General features: G+C 37.7%; 1 protein-coding gene across 1 annotated transcript in view; it reads right to left on the bottom strand.

Annotated features, from left to right (window-relative positions):
- doc2b (double C2-like domains, beta) overlaps nt 1-22,282 on the bottom strand; it is a 123,099-nt gene that overhangs the window by 54,203 nt on the left and 46,614 nt on the right. Inside the window, exon 2 of the mRNA XM_010737214.3 lies at nt 9,538-9,617. Coding sequence (XP_010735516.1) covers nt 9,538-9,617 — 80 coding nt within the window. The remainder of the gene's footprint in view (nt 1-9,537; nt 9,618-22,282) is intronic.

The following is a 22,282-nucleotide window of genomic DNA, read 5'->3' as shown; positions in this document are numbered from 1 at the left end:
ACTCTACTACATCTGAAAATTAGATTTAAAAAAGACCTCAGATCATGTAATCTATTACCAACTAAGATAACAAATTGGAAATGCCAGGTGTGTGAAACCGCTTAGAAGCAGTGATGTGGATGCCAACAAAGTGTTGTAAGCCTTCCAGGCTGCAGAGATTGAAGGCTGACACACGGCACTTATCAGCTTTTAATAAGTTGATTCTTATTTCCAATGAAGCTAAAGGGGGTTGTTAAAATTCAGAGTGAGTGAGTGAGCTACAATACTTTGTTTTTTAAGCAAAGGTGTAAGATTGTAAATTGCTTTATACATTTTCAGGTCTTATGAAGGTGAGTAATGGGAACAAAGGCGTGTGAGGACGGCATCCTTCCGTACAGACAGGTCTCCTGCTATGAGTCGTTCTTTGGATAATTTTATGTATGTGTGGTGATGCAGTGAGGCGTAACAAACTATAAGAATGCCTGTAGTAGAATAAAAGTGCAATGACAGAGACTATCTCGCTATGCTTGATTTTGGGTGCTCTGTAATGCTATTCCATGAGGGAGCAGAGATTTCTTTATTTAGCTGAGGTGACACAGGCTAAAGAAAGAGGCAGGGTGTTACTTTGTGAAATTTGAAATGGTACAAAATATGAATACATGGCTAATTTATGTTTTGATCAGGTGAACTGCTTGTTTGGACTGCAGAAGATAAAGATGTCTTTAAGCATTAACAGACTAGCAGCTTCATAACACACAATTTATGCTGTGGCTCAGGAGGTAGAGCGGGTCTTCCACTAATCAGATGATCGACAGTTTACTCCCCTCTAGTCTGCATGTCGAAGTGTCCTTGGGCAAGATACTAAACTCCAAATTGCTCCCGAAGGCTGCGTGGTGTGTGAATGCGTATGAATGGTTAGCTCCCAAAAAAACTGATGAGCAGTTGGTACCTTGGATGGCAGCCAATGCCATCAGTGTATTAATGTGAATGGGTGAATGAGATATGTAGTGTAAAAGCGCTTTGAGTGGTCAGATGACTAGAAAGGCGCTATATAAGTACAGTCCATTTACCGTTTACCATTTTGCCTGTGGGGACCTTGTGTGCTAAGATTCAGCATCTTGTAATGTGATTCAAATAACTTGTAGTGGTTTATTAATCTGTGTCTGATGAATTCAGTTTATTGTCTACTGGTATACACAGGACATGTAGCACATATAGCACTGCACAACTTTATGGAATGCATTCACTATTTTGTGTGTAGAGTAAAATATAAAAATGAACATTGAGTTTCATGCATAAGTCATTTTTATAAAGGCTCTCTTGCTCCATGTGCAGTGTAAGAAGTGTACACAGTAGTGGATCGGCTTATATATGTAAATACATAGAAAATAATGTTCTAAAAACAAATATCTTGTATCTTACTTTGCAGAATCATAACTAAAGGACTTTAAAAGAAAATAACAGAGTCTTGGGAGAGCGGTACTGAGACTACAGTAAGTATAATATATGCATATTATACAGAGTTAGGGTAACAACATTTTGGTAATGTTATTTTAAAACAGGCTGGTTATTGCTTGTTTACCTACCTAGTACCTAATATTACCCAAAATGTGTACTATTTTTCAACATATTTCTGTGTAAATAAATAGCAGTATGTATCTTTTTGAATGTGAGTATTGTGTCACTTCCTAAGAGTCTCCTTGTGTAGTGTACAAAATGTATTTGCTAATAGAGACCCACACTTATATATATAATTAGATACAAAATATTTCCCCTTGCACTCTACTGGGAAGCTGTTACTGTGAAGCATCCTCAATGTCACAACACAATTCTCCAATGTCAGAAACACAGTCTCTGAAACTCAATTTTTTCTGTGCTGAAATATACCTAATTTTGAGGTCTCAAGGTTGACAGGTGTGTGTGTGCTCCAGCTTATCTCTGCTTAAAATATAAAAGTTGTGATCAGTAACAGCTTCTCCTGTGGCTGCCTTATACAGTAGCAAAAACATAGTAGGCAAAGTATCTGCGCCTTGATCTATACTGGCATATTTATGATAATGAGGCAACATTGCCATTACAGAATTTGTACATTCAGCTCAATTGGTTCAATTAATTCTTGACTTTGTAGTTTTTAAGCTCTGCCGTCCTATTTTTCTCTCTTTTTGAGAAATCTGGACAGCAGCCACTGTATTCAACTGGATTTGGCTTAAACGTTGTTTTTTTATGCACAGCCGGTTTCAATTGGAAACAAACAGAAACACAAAGAAAGTTTTAGCAGTTTTAACCTACTATAATATCAGGAAGTTCCAGTGATGTTTGAGGTGTTGGAGCCAAGCCTAGGAGTCATTCTGTACAATTCATGAAAATCTCACCAGGGACAACTATTATGTGAAAGTGAAACACTCCGAAGATTTAGACCAGACTCCTTTATCTGTGTTTGAGTCATGATGATCCTACACATCCTGACTATTCCAGCCAACAGAGACAGTGACCATGTGGAAGTGTCCAAGAGCCAAGAGGACCAAGAGGAAGTGCTGTTACTGTAGCTCTGAGCTATTTCTGTTTCTCTGTCTACATGCATGTATTCCACTTTAAATCAATTAAAGCCTATTTCAAGGGGCTAAATTGACTCATTTCCGTCATGTGAGCCATTACAGTGGACATGGCCTGATTCACTTAGTGCAGTGAGTAGCCTGTAAAGATGGTAAAACTATGGATGGAGTCATGTTAGCGAGGGAAAAAACGAGAGTTAAGCTTCAATACCATGCATGACAAAAGTTAAGGTTTTGACCCTGAAATATTAGGATGTAGTCCACCATTAATTTTACAGCATTGTCCAGACCGAGCAGCATTGTCAAATAGGAAGCTGCACTGATGATGTAATGGTAATCTGTGTGCTACATCTGGATGGAAAGTGCTTTATAAACAAGCACACTTTCTTCTCTAATTGCTGTTATTATCAGGTCTTGTATGGGGTATTAAAATTATTACCATGTAGTGTTGGTAGTGCAATTAGTTACAGTACTTTTTTAGTACCAGTATTGGATACAATATGAAATTCAGTAATTACATTAGTTACTAATCCTGCTAATGCTTTGTTACTTTGACATCTTGTTGTCAGATTGTATCCCTTTTTTTCCAGATGATAAATGACAGACACAATATTCTCTTCCACAGGGTCAGTCTGCTGTGATAAATCAGGTGCAGTGAATATTCCTAACCCTCCCCCAATGTTTTACACCACTGAAAATAAATGCTTTAAAATACAGATTGCATGAGACCGAACATTCAACAAAAAAAAGCCAGTTCTTTTGTTTAGTTTCCAGTTTTTAGATGTGTTAAAAAGAAAAAATGTGAAAGTCATTGTCTACTGAATAGTGGAATAATATTCCTCTACATCTGTCAGACAGCAACAATAAGGTTACACTGAGCAAGGTCTATACACTTATCTAAATAGAATCACTTAATTTAATGAGTTAATTGCCGTTAACTGGTTACAATTTTTTTAACAATTTGAATTTGATTGACGCATACAAAGATAGTCATCATAGCTTAGAGCTATACCAATTTGTCCACACCCCACGCTTAATTGAAACACTGTTTGATGTCACTTTAATATCTTTGGTTCAAATGAGCACCAATGTCCCCCCTCCAGCAGTGACTTGCTTGGTGGCGAATTGCTAGTGTGGAACAAACAGACAAAGAACACTTTGACAACAGTCATTTTACCCTGTGAAAGTAGCCTTTGTTAAAACAAAAAAAAACTAAAAGGTAATTATCAAATAGTTCTGACCCCCAAACTGTTGACATGTCAAGGTGAAGGATTTAATTAAATGTTAACAAGAGAGAGTCTATGGGCTATTTGTTCTACTACCTTCATCCTTACTGCATGGTTCACAGCCCTTCATTTCCACCTTCAAATGAATTCCAAGTAGATTACCAAGTGCAGTTGGTAAGAAACCCACAGACTTGTTCTTTATGTGTAAATGTTGCTCGACTACATATACTACATATTTACAAGGTTTCTCAGCAAAACTACTGAAATTCTCCCAGCACAACCATCAGAGTATTAATAGCTAAATTAATTAGTAGAACAATAAAAATAACTGGAACAAAGAACAGAAGTAAAACAGAGCATTTTCCATTGTGCTTTTGTTTTTGTGTGTGCAGTAGTGAGGGTAAGAGAGGTACAGTAAATTACTAATTTCTCTTTCTTTTTTGATTCATACGAGGCACTAAAAAAGAACACATAAAGTGAGTGATGAATAATATATAATTTCCTTTGTAATAATAGAGCAGAAAAGAAGAAGGAGAGAAAAGGTGAAAATGCAGAGGTGATGATTGGCGGTTTAATTGCAGGGCAATAATGCAGGTAGCATTTTGTCTGTATTGTGCTGGGTGGATGAAAGAAGGGCCTTGGACATATTAAAATGTATAAGATGTTGGAAGGTTTTATGCTGATGGATTGAGCTGCAGAACTAGACGTATTCATGCTTCCAGCATGACATGGTCCTAATGGCCCACATCCAATAACCAGCACCGTGATTTTCAAAAAGGTCCTAGAAAAAAAAATGTCCTTAAAAAAACAAAAATACTAAATTTACTAAGACGCAACGTAAAAAGAGAAAAAGACCTAAGATGGATCCCTGAGGGACCCCACAAGTGATAGCAGCTAAGGAGAATAAGAAATTGTCCATGTTGATTGAGAACTTTTGACTGTGGGCGGAATTGGGTTCTGCCATTACCACTGAAAACATTTGCTGGTGGTTAACCTGTCAGCCACACTTTACTGTAGCAGAGGTGAGGTCTACAAGAACTAAAATAGCAAAGTTACGAGCATCATCAGTAAGGATGAGATCATTTATAGCCCTCAAAGTGAATGGTTTAGTGCTGTTGCAATTCAGATGTATCATGAATGTCCCAGCTCAGTGTCCCCATAAATTATAGTCACAATTCTGCAGTACATTTATAACCAATGCCCACTTTCAGTGTCAACACACTTTAAGGGCTCTGCATGTACAAGTAACAAAGCACAGGATAAGTAAATGGAGATCTGGATTGTGGACAGTATGTACACCAGTTTCCATCATGAGTCTGACAATATTGTGAGAGTATAATGCTAAATTAGGTGACTACTCTTTTAACTGTACTTTAATCATTATGTTGTTGACATGCATGAATATTGAAGTAATAAATAAGAAACGTTCCACAGAGCAATCAAACAACTTATCATTGGTCATAATCCTGGGTTTTGCATCAATATCAAGCCTCTGTCTGGAGATGGGATTTAAAATGTTGTATAGTTTTACATTCAGTTGGTAAACACCACAACAATCATCTAAAAAGACTGAGCAAAAAAATGGAAGTTTCAAGTGGAGGATCAGGAGTTGTTGAACCACAGCTTGTTATAAACAGGGCGTTTAACCTGCAGTAAAATAACTGTTGAAAAGTACTGGGGGCCCATAGTGTCCACAGCCTGTTTAAAAAACACACAGAGAGCATTTTATCAAGAGAACAAGTTCACATAAAAAATGGCTTAAAATTGATCATTAGTGAATCTGTCAATAGCTATTAGCCAAATTACCGATTAGTGAATTTAGACAGAGAGAACAATGAGATGATATTTGAATTAAATGTTGCTAATTTCACAGTTAGAAACAAAAGAAAAAAATGTAATATTCCTCAACAATTTCAGTGGTGAAGAAGAAAACATCTATAATGAGTTATGGAGGCATTCATAGCAAATTATAATGCATTCATAATGCTTTTTTTTTTTCTAGATTATTTTTTTGGCCTTTTATGCCTTTATTGATAGTACAGCTGAAGATAGACAGGGGGCAGAGAGAGGGGGAGTGACACGCAGTAAATTAGCCGTCCAATGCGGGATTCGAACCGGGGCCTGCAGCAAGGACTATAGCCTCCACACACGGGGCGGCTGCGTAACCCACTACACTACCGACTGCCCCATTCATAATGCTTTGCGACTACATTCAAGTCTTATAAGTTCATGTACAAGTTCAATTGGATAGGTTAGGGTTAAGTGGTTTATGATGAAGCATTAACACATACAATGATAATTTATGATACTGCATAGACTGTTATAGCATACTATGAGTCCTCACTACTGTTAATTGTTGTGGTGTGTATAGATGAGTATAGGTAGTAAAAATGTATGATATGAGTTTATATATGAGTTATATGAGTCAGCCTCTAATTTATAGCTAGTCAAGCCTTTTATGTATGTTTGAGTGTGGTCATAAAGGATTATGAATGCATTAGAATTCACTATGAATTATAATGCATAATGCACAGATGTAGCCTTCAAGTGCTCAAGATTTAATGACTAAATGAATGAAATGGGCCCAAAAATGGTTAATCACAGTTTGAACTGTTCTCTGATAATTACTGAAGCATTCTTTCACTTTGTAGGAAACTGCAATTTCTGCTCTCACAGATTTGTTGAGTTTTGCTATCTTTGCTTGTGTATCTTACAGAGATATGTCAAATTTTTGGCTCAGGTTTTTCCATTTTGAGAGGGTCAGTGTGATTAAGAGTAGCTGGAGTTATATAGAGAGATAAGCCCCTCTGCATTCCCCACATACGACACATTGTCCTTTCATGAAGCCTTGTTTATGCAAATTAAATTCAGCTCTTTTTCCTTGTTTGAATAATCATCAGACTAGTGGCCTTTTGCACTCTCTTTTAACCTCTTTTGTTTGCTTAAGGTATGATGTCTAGTGACCTTTTGTCAGTTTCTGCAATGCACACCATTTATTTTTCTAACCAAATGCCAACAGGACTGTGATATTATAAGCATAGTGCATGTGAGCTATCACTTCTGCATAAATATAATATCCTATCCCCAGTTCACACACAGCAGGCACTGATATCAGTCCCTAGAATTTAGTTAAGTGTTTAACCTTCTTCAATTCCTCCAGATCTAATCAGAGAAAAGATACCCTCAGTCACAATTACTATTGAACCTACTGCAGCTTTGGCAGCAAACGCAACAGCATAGAAACTATCTACAGCTAGAAAGATCATTAACAGGTTTGGCAACGATTAATGGTCATGGAAATGGGTATATACAGTATTTGGGAGAGAAAAGACATTTTCTCTGGTTGGCTAGGCAGCAGCCAAAGTCCAAGAGCAGAGCAGTATAGAAAATAACCACCATAAATCAAGATGGCCTGATGCCCACTTTTCTGTCCAACACTCCTGCCAACATTGGCTCCTCTGATGCCCACTTTCCTTCATACCAGCTATTCAGGCAGACAGATAGGAAGAGTTATAGCTGCTGACGATAGCCATGGCTGTCAGAGCTACCACTTCATCACAACACAGGAGAAGACAACACCTGTGGAGCAATATTTATTGCATATATTATCAACAATGGCTTTTTATTACAAAGTTAGATATGGTTCAGTTATTGCAGTCCATCTCCAATATGGATATCTGGTTGAATATGTAGGCTGTTATTTAAGAATTCATCAATGCTTCTTTGGATGTCCATAGTAAGCCTGTAAACACTATTGATTCAGCTGCAACATTAATCTACTTAAGTCCAGTGCCTCTTGATATAAAGGCTTTAGCTCTGTTGCTCTTTCAAACATAAGTAAAATGTTATATTTTGATTTATTTAATTTCATTAACTGTTTTCCACAGTAAAGACTTATTTATGCTGCAGCCTATATAAGTGTCCTGTTGTGAGTATTAATATATGTGCTACTGGTGTGTCTGCATTGCTTTGCTAATAAACAGAGCCAAAACACTAGTTGGCTTTGGTGTTTCTATGCTACTGTGTTGAGTTTCTTCATGTACATTATTGCGACTGAAGCTGAAACTCTCCCTCGTCTCTCTCCTCAATCTGTCTTTGCTTCTGTGTGTTTTTCTCGTTTCCTTTGTCACCTGCTGCTCGTAAAACGAAAGGACGGGGGAATACGATGGGACAGACAAGAACATGCCGTGCAGTGAGTCCCACGCATGCCTCATCTGCGTTTTGAATGAATTGCCTCCATTCTTCCTTAATACATTCTCAGACAGTACATGCAAACACACACCAAGTGAAGCAATCACTGTTGTTGATATTTCTGAGGTGCGCATCAAGCTATGGCTCTACCACAAAGAAAAAATTAACTCCTTTGTTACAACGTCATTTCTTTCTTTACCTCAGAAAGACTTACCCTCTCTGGATGCTACTTTTATATCCAGTCATGTTACTAACCTTTTGACAGTTAACCTTATTAATTGTGAGATGTTACACCATTATTTTTTTGTTGTTAGTTTTTTTTTTTTTTTTAACATTTTACAACTTTGGAAACAGTTTTGTATTATGAACATTTAAATAGTTATTTATCTAGATCTTTTAATAACCCATTGTGCATGATGGCTAACTGATATGGCTTTAAACATCTGCAGAAATGGTTAAGTGGAATTGAGTGGAAAATAAGTAAGCTTAAAAGAGAAACTGAGACCAACTAACTGAACATGGCAAGAGTACTATGTTGTTGTACTATGTTGTATGGAAATTAGTTTGAAATTATGCCCTGAATTTAACAGAAAAACAATAAACAGAAACAATTAATCATGGAGAAATTTGCGTGGTAAATTAACACCATGAATTAGAAGCAGATTAGAAAACAAGGTGTCTTTTCAATGTGATAAAATATACTTAGAAAATCAGGAAATTGAACCTAAAGGTTGCTCAATTAATACCCTGTCTTTAATAATGGCATCTCTTCAGCTGAGGTAGCTAATGGCCTCAGCCACTATTTGATACAATTATCCAAATATTCATATTCTTTAGCTCTGTTTTGCCACCAACAGTGGAAAAACTATAAATAAAAATAATCAATACTCTTATATATATATATATGGCTCTATATATGGCTGCTAGATGTTTGACTTTATTTAACAGCTAGTCACATTAGCTTCATTTCTAAAATAAAACATTGATTAACACTGCTTTAAGATAAGAAACATAATTGGTTGGATGCACACTCTTGGTCTGTTTGTTCGCAATATGTTTTAGAAATAATTAATGCCTTCTGAGATGAAAATAGATGTAAATATCTCTCTCACAGAAAACTGTAGGACGTGTTAAGTTGCTATTCCACAGCCTTTTTGCCAGTATGTGTAGGCTGACATGAGAGCAGGCTGCTGCAAAAATATTCATCTTTAACAGTCATGTCATTGAATTTATAAACATCTTTAAAAAACTGTCAATTGGTTTATATTAATCTGCCTTTGACTGCCATCTGACATGGTAGTGATTGCTGTTTATACAACAATACATATTGAGGAAAACTGTCAATATGGCCAAAACATTTAGGATCAGCTTAACTAAGTCTATTGCTATGAACATGTGTTGCAATTTGCTGGTCTCATGTAAGTATATTCAGGCCTAACGCTTGATAAAATCAGAAATAGTCAAGCTTGAGTGTTCACAGATAAACTTGAATTGCAAGTTAACTCAGTTTACTAAAGGATTTCATTCAGAATTTCTCTTTCAAATTCATGCTAAGCAACATTAACGTCATCGTCTTTATGGTGGCTCACCTTGGCTTTGTTAATGGTGCAGTGCAGTGCATTGTTCTCCTGGTCATACAACAAACTGAACTCCAAGGTCCCCAACGTAGCTGTAAAGACAGAGAAGGAGAACACAGAGAGAAGAAAATTAGGCTTTATGGCACACCAACAGCGTCATTGGGGAGGAAAGAAAACACAAACCTGTCTGTTTGCTTTCATTGTTTGAAAGAATAGTCCTAATGGGAAATCTCATGGTGTTCTTGGCACTGACATGAAACAACAGCCATAATAATCAACACAGAACTAGACATTTAGGAAATTGGTTAATGGAGCTTTAAGTTTTGTGTTTCATCTGTGTTTTTCTGTCTTAGTTTGACTAACAAAGTGTCTGTGTAATGAAAATATTCATCCATTAATTTTCTTCCACATATCTAGGATCTGGTCACAGTGGCAACAGGTTAAGCAATGCGTTCCAGAGATTCCCTCTCCCCAGGAATGCTATCCAGCTCCTCCTGGGGGATCCCAAGGTGTTTCCAGACCAGATGGACTGTGTAATCCCTGCAGTGAGGTCTGCCCCAGGGTCTCCTTCTAGTTGGATGTGCCTGGGGCTATTGCTATGAGCCATCCCGTTCCTGTATTACCAAAGTGAAAACTGTTTCCATGTTCTCGGGACAAAGTCAAACATGTTTTCAGTAGGTGTTAAAGCCCAACAAGGTTTCCTGTTGTCTCTGATTCTATTTGCGATATTCATGGACAGGATCTTAAGGCACATCTACAGTAGGGTGAGGAGAACGTCCAATTGGGGAACCTCAGAAATACGTCTCTCTTTTTAGCTGATGATTAATATATAATATAATTCTCTGATAATTCTCTTGGTTTCATCAGACTGCAACATTTTCTCATGTTAATACAGCAGATAAAGTTGGTTTAAAAATCCATTTGGTCCTATATGTACCATTTTAGGCCAGTATTGTGGGACTGTAAATGACTGACCCCTCCCCAATGTGGTCGAGTCCTATGTGGAACCAACCTGTTCTTTATATAGCTTGACTATCCTGCTCATTTTCGACAATATTAGACACACGATGAAGAGCGAAAAGTGAAAGGAAAAGGGTAAGGAATGATGTGTTCAGAAATAAATACACACTATAACACGATTCTGCCTAATGGATATATTCTTTGTAAGTGGGCAGCTCAAGTGCAAATGTTAAGTAGTCAAAATGGAAAAATGAATGGACATAATTGTTACATTAGCTGTTCATCTCAGCCTTTACAAATAATTTTATTAGATTAAATGAAATTAAAACTGCTATGACAAGAATAGTTATAAGACATTAAATTAGCAGTTGTATTGAAGTCATGCTGTTTTTTTCTTAATGTTATAATGTGTGAGGTTATAAAAGGTTAAATGTTTATTGATTTTTCCATCAAGAGTTATGTTGTTGGTTTGGATTAATGATCTCCTTAGCAACCTATTCCCGATTGCCATTGTTCACCTCCCAGGTTAAAGTGAGACCCACCTGACCCCTGTTTGTAATTTTAACTTTAACTTTAAATTTCTTCAAACTACAGTAAGAGGCTACTACATCTTATTGAAGCACTAAAGTGCTTAGGAGTGAACTGAAGCCAAAAAATTATCTCATCCTCTGTCCTTCCAAAGTTCCAGGGAACATCATGGATTAATGAAGTTGAAAGACATTTCAACTAATACAAAGACGTGCATGCAAAGAAAATGCCTCACAGGTTCTAAAGCACTGTGTTGCTGTTACCCAATAACACCCAGTTTTTGCTTTATTCACACTTTCATATTTATACAAGTGAACAAAACGGTTTCTATGGATTTGTAATTGTACTAGCTACTGTAGTTACCACCTCCTCCACGCTTTACCTCCTCTTGAGAACATCCAACAGATTTGGCCGAAATGTAGTGGTTGAGCTGCTAATGTGGGATGATCCAGTAGTTGGCTTTTTTAGCATAATTTAACTTTTTTTTTTGCTAGGCATGGCAATGCTGGTCAGTCAGTCCACCACACTGATCTACAGTGGATCACAATGACTTTTGTGACTTTTTCTGTTGCACTGGGTTGACATTTTGTGGTACAGAGTGAAATATCTTAACAGCTATAAGGTGGTTTACCATTTAATTTGGTGATGACATTCATTCTTGACTACGATATATGTTTTATTGATATTGATGTTGACGGATTGGTTGAAGTAACAGACAGTGAAAGACAGATAGTTAATCCAGTCACCTGTGAAGTATATTCTGAGAGTGCCTGTCTCTTTCAAAAAGTTTCAAAACAGTTTCCAACTGCAACTTTCCAGATGGTTTAGTTAGCTTAGAGTTTTCTGGTGGTAGAGGGAATTGTAAAGTAGTAAATTTAGGGTGGTGAAAAGAAAGTTAATGCACCAAAGGTCTTTTACTCCCAGAAAGCCCATCAGTTACAGAATAGTCAACTTAAACCCCAGACTGAAACTTGGATCTCCATCAACATTAGTAACACTTAAATTGACTTGGTATCAATAGTTTGTTACCTATCAAAGCATTAAATTCCACCACTAAGTCTCTGTTTGTGATTAGAGAAGTCCTAAGTCTAAACAGCAATTTATCAATGCTCCTCTAGAGAAAGCTGAGCTCATCAACAATGACTGAACCTTTTTATCACCTCCACCCTCAAAGCACACTAAGATAAAGAAGACATTTAGTTCTCTCTCCCAGTTTGCTGATGTTGTGGTAAATGATTAATGGACATTGCTTGTTTTACAAAGTTTAGCAATCACTGTTTGATGCTGCTGATAAGTTCAAAAATACCCAGAGTGTCCTGCTGTTGTGTCAGACTTTCAGAAAAACAGAAGACCAATGCTTGAAAAGTATAACTGTTTCACCCTGCAGGCCCGTGGATGTTAATGTAACATGGTTGGCATCACTTTGATCCAGTTGAAAATATCATATCGAAGAAATATTGTACAGACTTCCTTGAATTTACAGAGGATGAAACTTTTTTTGACCCCATGATCTTTCATTTGGTCCAACAGGCACACTGCCATTAAATTTACAATGTGCACTCATGCTCCCCAGAGCAGCTCCCCTAGCTGCTGTGCACAACATGACAACAACATAACATAATCTAATAGGGATATTTCTATCAAATTTGCTGAGCATATGCATGGTGAGGAAGCACCTTTTTGAATGAATAACCAATCACCAATAACTAATCATGTCCTTCCCTCTGGTGCCACCATTACATTTTACTCCCACCACTGGTCCACCTTTGCTTGATAATCAGACAGAATGGATGTGTTGTTTTCACTTCATTGTGAATTGTTTGGGGAGCACAAACAGAAATGCCACATTGTGCTGTCTACATTATTTTCAGTTGACACACATGCTGTGGTAGTGGTTGCTAGGAGCAGTTAAAGGACCAGTGTGTTGAATTTAATGGCATCTAGGGATGTGGTCACCTCATCCCCTCCTTCCTAGCTTGAAGGAGAAACTATGGTGACTGTAGTTTGTCTGTTCTGGGTTACCGGAGAGACATGGTGAGCTCATTGTCTCGCAATGTCTGTAGATATAAAAAGGCTCATTCCTATTTTCAGGTGATCCTAAAGTAATGAAGACAAAGTTATACATATTATATTACATTTCTGCCACATTCTGTAAATAGAGCCTCCTACATTTTCACACCGGACCTTTAATGTTAGTCATGTAAATCAAGAAATATGCCAAATAAAGAGGTGTTATTTTTGTATGTCGACTTACAAACAGTAGAGCTGATCTCATCCACTTGTTTCTCTGTTTTGTTTTTTTCTGAATTGATTTCTGTTATGGCACAGGACAAAGATGTCTCTGTTCTTAACCTACAAAGCTCTAATTTGTCAATTGTTTGTCCAACTGGGGAAACAGCAGTCAATGAGCAAAATAGACCTAGCTGAAAAAGTTGGAGATGTGGGCAGCCATTCAAAACCCTGGAACCGTATTAGCTTTGCCTCAAGGAACAGAAAAAATTATCAGTATACATATTGTTCTGTCCAACAAGATTACAAAGGGACCTTTAAAATGTAATTTTAACATACGTATTTTCGTATAAAGTAGCTACAGTATTCACTTTCTTCTCTAAAAGAAACTGTAAATTGTCCCTCTTCTAATGGTTAAGTAATCACATTCATTCACCCAATATGTTTCCCAGTTTCCCAGTACAGTATGAAAGAGAAAAGGTATTCTTGGGATTTTTTTTTTTTTTGAGGGATAAAGAGCAAAACACAGTTTGAACTAACATGAACTCCTTCATAGTATGAATATTTTATTCACTCTAACAGTGCCTGTGTTTATCTCTGTATTCAGGGTAACAGTGGGATGATATTAGGCCATTTGTGGAGGAGCTGCTTGTAACACTGCACTGCAAATGCATGAGCCATCTGGATAGCTGTGGGGTACAGCCCAGTAAGATGCAACAGTGCTGTGAACTCTACACGAGTATAATAAAGTGGAGTAATTTTTCCTGCAGTGGAGTCATATTTCAGTCGTGCTGTGCAACCTAATTTCTGTGACTCTCAGACAAAAGGGTGATAGGTTGAAATCAATTTCACATTAAAAATAAATAAATAAATAAATTCTGCAATGAGTCATTAATTACACAATTTCTAGCCAAGAAAGCAATAAGTTCTATTATTAGAAGGTGCTGAGTGACTCTGAAACAATTTTCTTTGAATGTGCCTTTCCTTTCTGTGCCTTGAGAAAGACATGCAGGACTATTTTGTAAGAGTGCAGTATACTACTACTGCTACTGCAAATATGTTGAATGGATGAGATGTTGAAAGACTGAAAAGCAAAAAGTGAAGGTCTAGACAGATAAATCAGGTTGAGGATGGAGAGTGTTAAACGTTAAATGTTGAAGAGCGTCATTGTTTCTGTCCAAAATGAGTTGTTCCCACTATGTGTAATGATTTGTGAGCTGAGGGGAACTCTCTGCCTCTTATCGGAGTCCTTACTTGAAGCAACACTTTGAAGCCAATGAATCCACTCTTTTTTAAACAATGGATTGAGAGCTTTGGAGTGACATGGACATCCAAAAGAAGGGAGATTTGCTGAGTAGGGCATTGATTACAAGCCCACTGTTAAAGTACTTCAAAGAGTTTAACACTTTTGACCACAAGGCATAGGTGTCAGTTTGTTCCAGTATAACTTACAAACACAAAAGTGGTGATCTGAAACCTAAAACTCAACTTAAGTATCTAACAGATGTCTCGATTTAGAGATTCTGTTTGTAATGCTGTAATGAAGGCAAGGCACAGCTCTCGATTTTCCAGTCGATCTATGTTTCAAACCCTCAACTATGGTCATGAGTGGGGTGGTGTTTAGCTCAGTTGGTAGAGTAGCTGCCCCACGTGTGAAGGTTCAGTCCTTGCTGCGGAAGCCCAGGGTTCGAATCTGACCTGTTGCTTTTTTACTGCATGTCATTCCCTATCTCTCTCTACCCACATTTCCTGTCACTCTTCAGCTGTCTCTATCAAAATAAAGCTTGGAAAGCCCCAAAAAAACTATGGTCATGAGCTTTGGGTAGAATGAGATCAGGGCTGAAATTAGGGCTCTGTCAGGCAGCCGAGCTCAGCTTTAGAGGTTGGGAGTTTGGACATCTGGAGGGAGCTCGGAGTAGAGCTGCTCCTTCGCCTTGAAAGGAGCCAGCTGAGGTGGTTCAGGTATCTGATTAGGATGCCCTCTGGCAAACGGATGGATGGACTAACAAAAAGTGCTTCTGAAATATATTACCTACCTGAAATTTAACCCACCCAACCACATATAGTACGTAGTACAGGAGTGCTTGTGTGGGCTGATCTCAAGGCACCTGAGCAAATTCTAGAGAAATCAATGATTTATAGCAAAATCAGGCAAAAGAAGGCAGATCTTGAGTCACACTGGATTTGTATGAAGTGACATTTTACAAATCAGATCTGCAAAACTGAGCAAACACTGAGTGGGCTGTAGAAAAACTAGTCGAGCGGGGAAAGAGCCTCTGGCCTCCTCTGCAGTCAAGATTTAGCAAGAAAAAAAGAGGCTAATCTACACATTCACACATTTGCGCTTGATGTGACAGCACATCCAAGCAGCTTGTTGTACACATCACAGAGCTTTTTATGGTAATGGTCCACTCTCTGGGGCATAATAGTGTTAAAAGAGCTGATTAAGGAGAAACAGCTGACAGGGACAGGAGGTTTTCTGAGTGATGACTGCTGTCAAACTGGCCACCACGATGCTACACCAGCTCTGTTACATTCCTGCAGGCAAAACTGCAGTGGCAATTCCCAATGAGGCTGACCGGGCGGTCACCTCACCGCTGACAGCCAAGTTTATAATACAAGTCTACACATAAACACTGACTTTCTCTGTCAAACATATGCATTCAGAGGTCTAAAATGATCCAGTGCAAATTTAGATTTTTTTGTTGGCAGCTGAGTAAATTTGTTCTTTTAGAGTTATATTATATATAGATATATACTGAATATCAATGGACAAGCAACTAGAGTTAGCTGTAACATTGGTATGAACATTTTCAAGATCCACATTTCACATTTCAGACCCAGAACCTGCTGGAGGGACTTTTTAACATATCTGGCCTGGGAATGCCTCGGGATCCCCCAGGAGGAGTTGGATGTATTGTTGGGGAAAGGGACGTCTTGAACGCCCTGCTGAACCTGATGCCACAGCCACCTGACCCTGGATAAGTGAATGGAAGTGCATGATTTCCATTCACTTATCCAGGGTCCATGATGCATGTCTGTCAAAATGATGTAGTAAGTCAAATACAATCTTTGCCTCCATTGTAAGCTAATATAAACAGAATAATATGGGCACATGGGCTGGTTTTTGATGAGTTATATATACAATAATACACAATATGCAGAAAACAGGATTATTAAAGCATGGCATTAGTGCTCTGACTCATCAATTTAGAGTATCTAGGTTAGTGCAAATATTTGGAGACTTGTTTGAATCCACATCTACTAACAAAACAATTCAAAACGTGTGCAAACTGCGAGAGCGTTATGTTTTAGCTTCCCATGATTTGAAAGAAGTATCAGAAAGAAAGCAGGAGGGTAGTCCCACCCTACACACAGCATTACTGTAGTCTAAAGGACAAATTACCCAAGTGTTAATTTGTCTGCTTATGCAGTGCTTGAGTGAACAATTAGATTGCATGCTTTGCTTCAGCATCCCATTATGTGCCTCTCATTAGAGTGGAAAATTCTCATGGGGGATGACAGGTTCTGTAAGAGATGTTATTTGTTTAGCTTTTTACCACAGAGATGATTTAATGTCTGAGGAGAGAAAAAAATAGGATTTTGACATCAGATGTCACAAGATGTGAAAGTGTTGAACATTTTGATCTGCGCCCTTTACAATGTAATCTGTTTCTGACATTAGCGGTTATTTTGTGAAACTTGATAGAAACTTCCCCACCATCAGGTTCCACCTACAGAGGAAATGATTAGATTTTGGAGCTCATGACTGCACACATTTGCATCTTAATGAGAAATAAAACATATTAGTTCATATTCATTTAGAACTCCCTACTAGTATTTTGACACAGGGAAATTTACTTTTGTAACATAATAACAGAAAGTGTAGTGGATGTAGTGGCTTTAGATGCTGTCAGTTTAAGTAAAATAAAGCAGAAAAATTATTATCTCATACCTAATCCAATCTAATAATCCTAATCCAAAAACTGTCTCACTTCTGTTGGTGTTGTTTAGCTCAGTCGGTAGATCATCCACCCCATGTACAAAGGCTCAGTCCTTGCCGTACCGGCCCAGGGTTAAAATCCGACCTCCTATTTTGTTACTTGGAAAACCTTTATAGAGGTGATCCATAATGGATGTCCCTCTGTCCCTGAACCTTTGTGGAAGTACAAGATAAATTATGGACAAGTCATGTCACTGTTACTTACAGTACAACTCTGATAGATACCTTTAAGTAAAAGTGGACGTATCACAATCTAAATATACTCAGTATGCAGAATAACCACTCCTTTTATTATTGTAGAATCATTAACAAATATATGTAAGAGTATTTTAATGTTTATTAATGTATTTCATCAAAGCCAATTATGGATACTTCTAGATTAGTAGTATAGGACTGCATCATATCATGTATATGATAAATAAAGAACTTAAACATATACGAGCACTAGTAAGTGTAAAATAAATATTTGTACTTTGTTGTACTTCCCCACTGCCAATAATAAGTAGTAACAAGATAGTCTTATTGTTCAATATTGTCTAGCAAATATGTACGGATACTGTAGGTTGATGTTATGTCAATTAGTTTTTTATTATTTCAACATCAAACTATTTCAAATGTTACCCATGAGCCTCAGCTGCCATTTCTATGGAAAAGAAGCCAGTCAGAGGCTCAGTTAAGAGCTGTTAAAAAATTCAGAACGTATCGTCAATGCAACTGGGAACAAAATATGGTACCATATTTGCGGAATTGACCCAGAATCTGAATTAATTTTACCTGCAGGCTGTATTATCAGTTTTCTATTTTTTGGCTTCTGCTTAGTATTAGCAGTGCACAATGATATGCTATGCACCGTGTTAGTCTAAGTTAACTTTATGTTTTTATGTGTACAGACTTGTAGCTTTGACTTTTTAATAAAATAACCAAATATTTTCTAATGCATGCTGTTCATTTTGTGTGCTGATAATTGAACTGGGAGAGTTTCATGCTGTGAGTCACCTAACACTGTCTATGCAGAAAATGTATTTCAGAGTGGAGAACCAACTTTGACAGCCAAAAAGTCTCCATTTTTCAAACAAGCCAACATGAATCAGCACAGTCTGAAGTCAGCTGAAGAAAACCCCTGAGTCCAGATCCTTGCATATTTAACTCATGTTGCAATGTTTAAGAATATGCCATGATCCCTGCCAGCTCCCAGTATTCAATTCCAGTTGAATTCTCTGTTTTCCCTTCCATATATTAACCCTGTGTCATTTCAGCCCCTGCCCTGCAGTAACCCATTTTCCCACCATTCCTCATCATGATTTCCCTCATTAGTCTTGCAGTACCAACCTAATTCATTCATATCTTTGCCAGATTGCCTGATTTGCATTCGCCCTAGCTTTCCAGCTTTTGTACTGCCTGCCCAACTGCCTTCCTGATCCAAGGATTGATCATTCTCTATCTAACCTTTTTCTTTGCCTGTTCTGACCGCCTACCTGGTTTTCACCTCTGCCTGTTTCTTGCTTCAAGTAAACGTGAACTTTTATTTTAACCTCTGTCTGCTGTTGAGTCATGCTTTTGGGTTCAAGCTTACTGTTTGTCTTAGCCATTAAACAATATGAAATATCAGATGGTAGACAGGCTCACAGCGTTGCAGTGAAGTTAGATGTTAACCATTAAACTTGAAAGATGCACCACAGATGTTTTCACTACACATTTTTCAAGGCACAGGAAAGAAATCATTTGTCGAATGTGAAATGTTTTCCAGTTCAAATATTGAATGCACTGAAGCATCATCACACACACCCATTGGATCATAACTTCCTCAACCTCAATCTCTAGGTATCCTCTTTTTTCATTCTCACACTGTGTACAAAACACTGAAGCACACAACCAACACTTTGCAACCATAATTCAACTGGTTGTCATTACCAAAAGCTGAATTTACATGAATATTTATCAAATCTGCATTTGTGCCAAAACACTAAAAGCCTTGAACTGCTGGCAACTGTTGGCTTGTTTGTCTAATTTTTAATGGAAAACATGTCAAGTATAGATGATGTCACATCAAGACGACACAGAGGTTTTCAAAGCATGGTACATCTCTAAACCTGCGTGGCAGATTAGTGGCGCTGACAGGAGCAGAGGCCAAACTCCTGTTAATTACTACAAGCAGTGAAGTGTGACATATTTTGTCTGCATCGCACACTCTCCTTATGAGAAATTAGAAATATGCTGTTGTATGCACCCAAGCTCACATAAATGTGCATCACAATCCGGATTTACTGAAGTGTGCTGCCATCTCACACAATGTATTATCACAGTATGTGATGATATATATACGTGGCAACTAAAGGTTGAAGGAAGACAACAATCTCCGACAAGGTGGAAGTCTGTACAACTATCGTTTTACTGTCGGCCCACTGAACCATGCCTGTTTAAGCTCAGAGCGAAAGCCGGTGCTTACGCCCTGCGAAACATCCATAATGTTGCACCTATAACCATGAAGTCTCACCAGTCATAGTGTTTCATTTGGACCTGCTTTGTGATTGTGCTTGCAAGAAAACAACCCCGTAGGTTGTAGGCGTTGTTGAAGATGAAAAACAAATACAGTATATGTGCATTTTCAATACAGGGACCCTCTTGTGACTAGTTTTTTTTTTCAATTTCTCAAAAGGAGGAAGTAGCATGACAGCTTTTGTAGTGTTCAAAACTTTGTAGGGAGGAGGTTGTTTATACAAAGTAGCCATCAATCAATGTATATGAAGCATTTTGATGGACTTTCTACACTGTTATTGGGGTTGAAAGACATCTTTCACACGAGTATGTAAGGCTCGTTCTCTGTATGCTTGCATACTGACAAACATTGGAAAGAAGACACTGAAACACAAGCTGAACTACTGTAGATTATTCCCAGGAGTTGCTGAGGCAGAATAGCACAGAATCATTTCCATACAAAGCTACATCGCTCTGCAGAGACTTTAGGTTATGTTAAATCTCTCTTTTCTTTTTTCTATGTCAAATTGCTTTTTTGCTGCTTTGAAGAAGCTCAGAACTGGCACCATCAATACGCCGCATGGATTTTATCTGCAGGCTAGTTTGGAATAAAGGTCATCTGATTATGTATTTGGATGGAGGCTCATACTAATATTAATTATTATGAGATTAATTCTATCCTGAACAATAAATCAGACAAGTGCAAAACAATCTCACTGGAAACAGAGTCCGTGTTCACCCAGGATCCCTCATTTGTTTTTTACACAATTTGAAAATTGAAAAACAAAAGAACTTTATTTATTGTCCTGTAATTATTGTGAAGTTCAGTCTCCAGTCCAGTCATTGTTTCCATCATGGCAGCTTTGTCCTATAATTGACCTATACGTGGCTGCTGTAATACTACTCAACTCAGGTTGAGGCTTCTACACAGAAAGATTAGTGGTCTTTATTTATAAAAATAAATGTCTAGCCACCCCAAACCCCTGAAAATGAACTTAACAAGCATCCAAATCTCTGTGTGGGAGGAGTGGACCGCTGTGAGTGTATGAAACGATGAGTAAGATCAGTGCAGTGCCAGAGGGCCCAGGGAAGATAGTTGAAGATTCTGCACTAACTAAAGGCTCAAATGAGCTCAACCAAGAATTACTGATGGTCAAAAAACAGTTATTGCTTATGGGTTGCCATCATTTTTTCACTAAATGTGCACATACTGTATACTGGACAGATTCTCTCAGTACTGTGGCTCATTCAACTTTGTGCAGGCAAAGCTTGATTACAGCTAAGACTGTAAGACCCACCAACAGTATCAGTAAGTGCTATTAATTATTTCCATGACCATACAGCATAAACATTGCTTGCATTAACTAAACCAGTAATTATATATCAGTCTCACAGATAAGACAAACTTGACAGTCAAGCAGATTTGTAGCGGTCAGACAGCTAATATTGATGCATCTTGCCACCATTTTGCATCAACATTTGCTGTGAGAAGCATACAGAATGACATAACAGATTTCTTTTGGTCTTGTCTAAAATGTAATTATTCTGATTTTCAGAAATTGGTATTGCATTGTCCTTTTTAGCATAAGAAAAACTAAGAAATTAAAGACTGTGAAACGTAAGGATAAATGTGTTCTGAGTTTGTTATTTACCACCCAGCCAAATTTGAATGATAAATCAGGGCAGTCAAGCTGCCATATTGAAGCGACTGAAACGTGTCAGATGAGTTCAGAAAATGACATGAGTAACTTTGAAACACTGAGCGAGATAAACTAATCTCTATCTCTCTGCTGTGGGTGCAGGGGTATGCTCAGGGTGGCCTCAGTGTGTCATCAAGCCACCCTTTAGGACAAAAAATGCTAGACTGAAAACTGGTGAAAAACTGGTTTAATCTCTAACTCCACATTTCAAACTCTGAACACGTATTTATTCTTTACACAGACTTTTCAGCATTTGTAAGTAGGCTAACAATGGTACAATACTGTCATCATATTAACAACTGATGTTATCCCTGGCATAGGCAGATCTAAAGGTTTTCCTCCATTCATTTTTTGAGATGTACAGTACACTGATGTATTGTGTTTGTCTTTTCTCTGAAAATACAGTTGGAAAACTGAAGATTAATTTGGGGGTTCTTTGAAGGTAACACGTGGAGTCTGGTTTTTAATTCACTTTTTGATGTTTTTGTTTTGGCAAGATTTGGAGGAAGAGCTTGGCAGACATTGTACTCCGTATCCTTGGTTATAGGACATTTCTGTTATGGAAATTGGATATTTTGAAACATTGTCTATTTTAATTTGAGGAACTGCACATCATGAACCTTTACGTGACCAAGATGTTGTTTGTTATTTGTTGGGTTTTTTTTGTTTTTTTTTGTCTGGTGATTACCTGAAGGACATTTTGATCAGTCAATCTCTCTTTTTTCATTAAAACACACCTGATACCTAGTAAACAGTCAAAGTTTGGCTCATTCTGATTGTTCCTTTTCCTTCCTGGTATAATAGTCTTGTTTGTGGAAAAATGAAAGCCCCTGGTTGTAAACATATATTATACTGGAGCATG

Source organism: Larimichthys crocea, chromosome III, assembly GCF_000972845.2.
Source record: "Larimichthys crocea isolate SSNF chromosome III, L_crocea_2.0, whole genome shotgun sequence".
Classification (NCBI taxonomy): Eukaryota; Metazoa; Chordata; class Actinopteri; family Sciaenidae; genus Larimichthys; species Larimichthys crocea.
The sequence above is the reverse complement of the archived record's forward strand: the minus strand, read 5'-3'. Positions and strand labels throughout refer to the sequence as shown.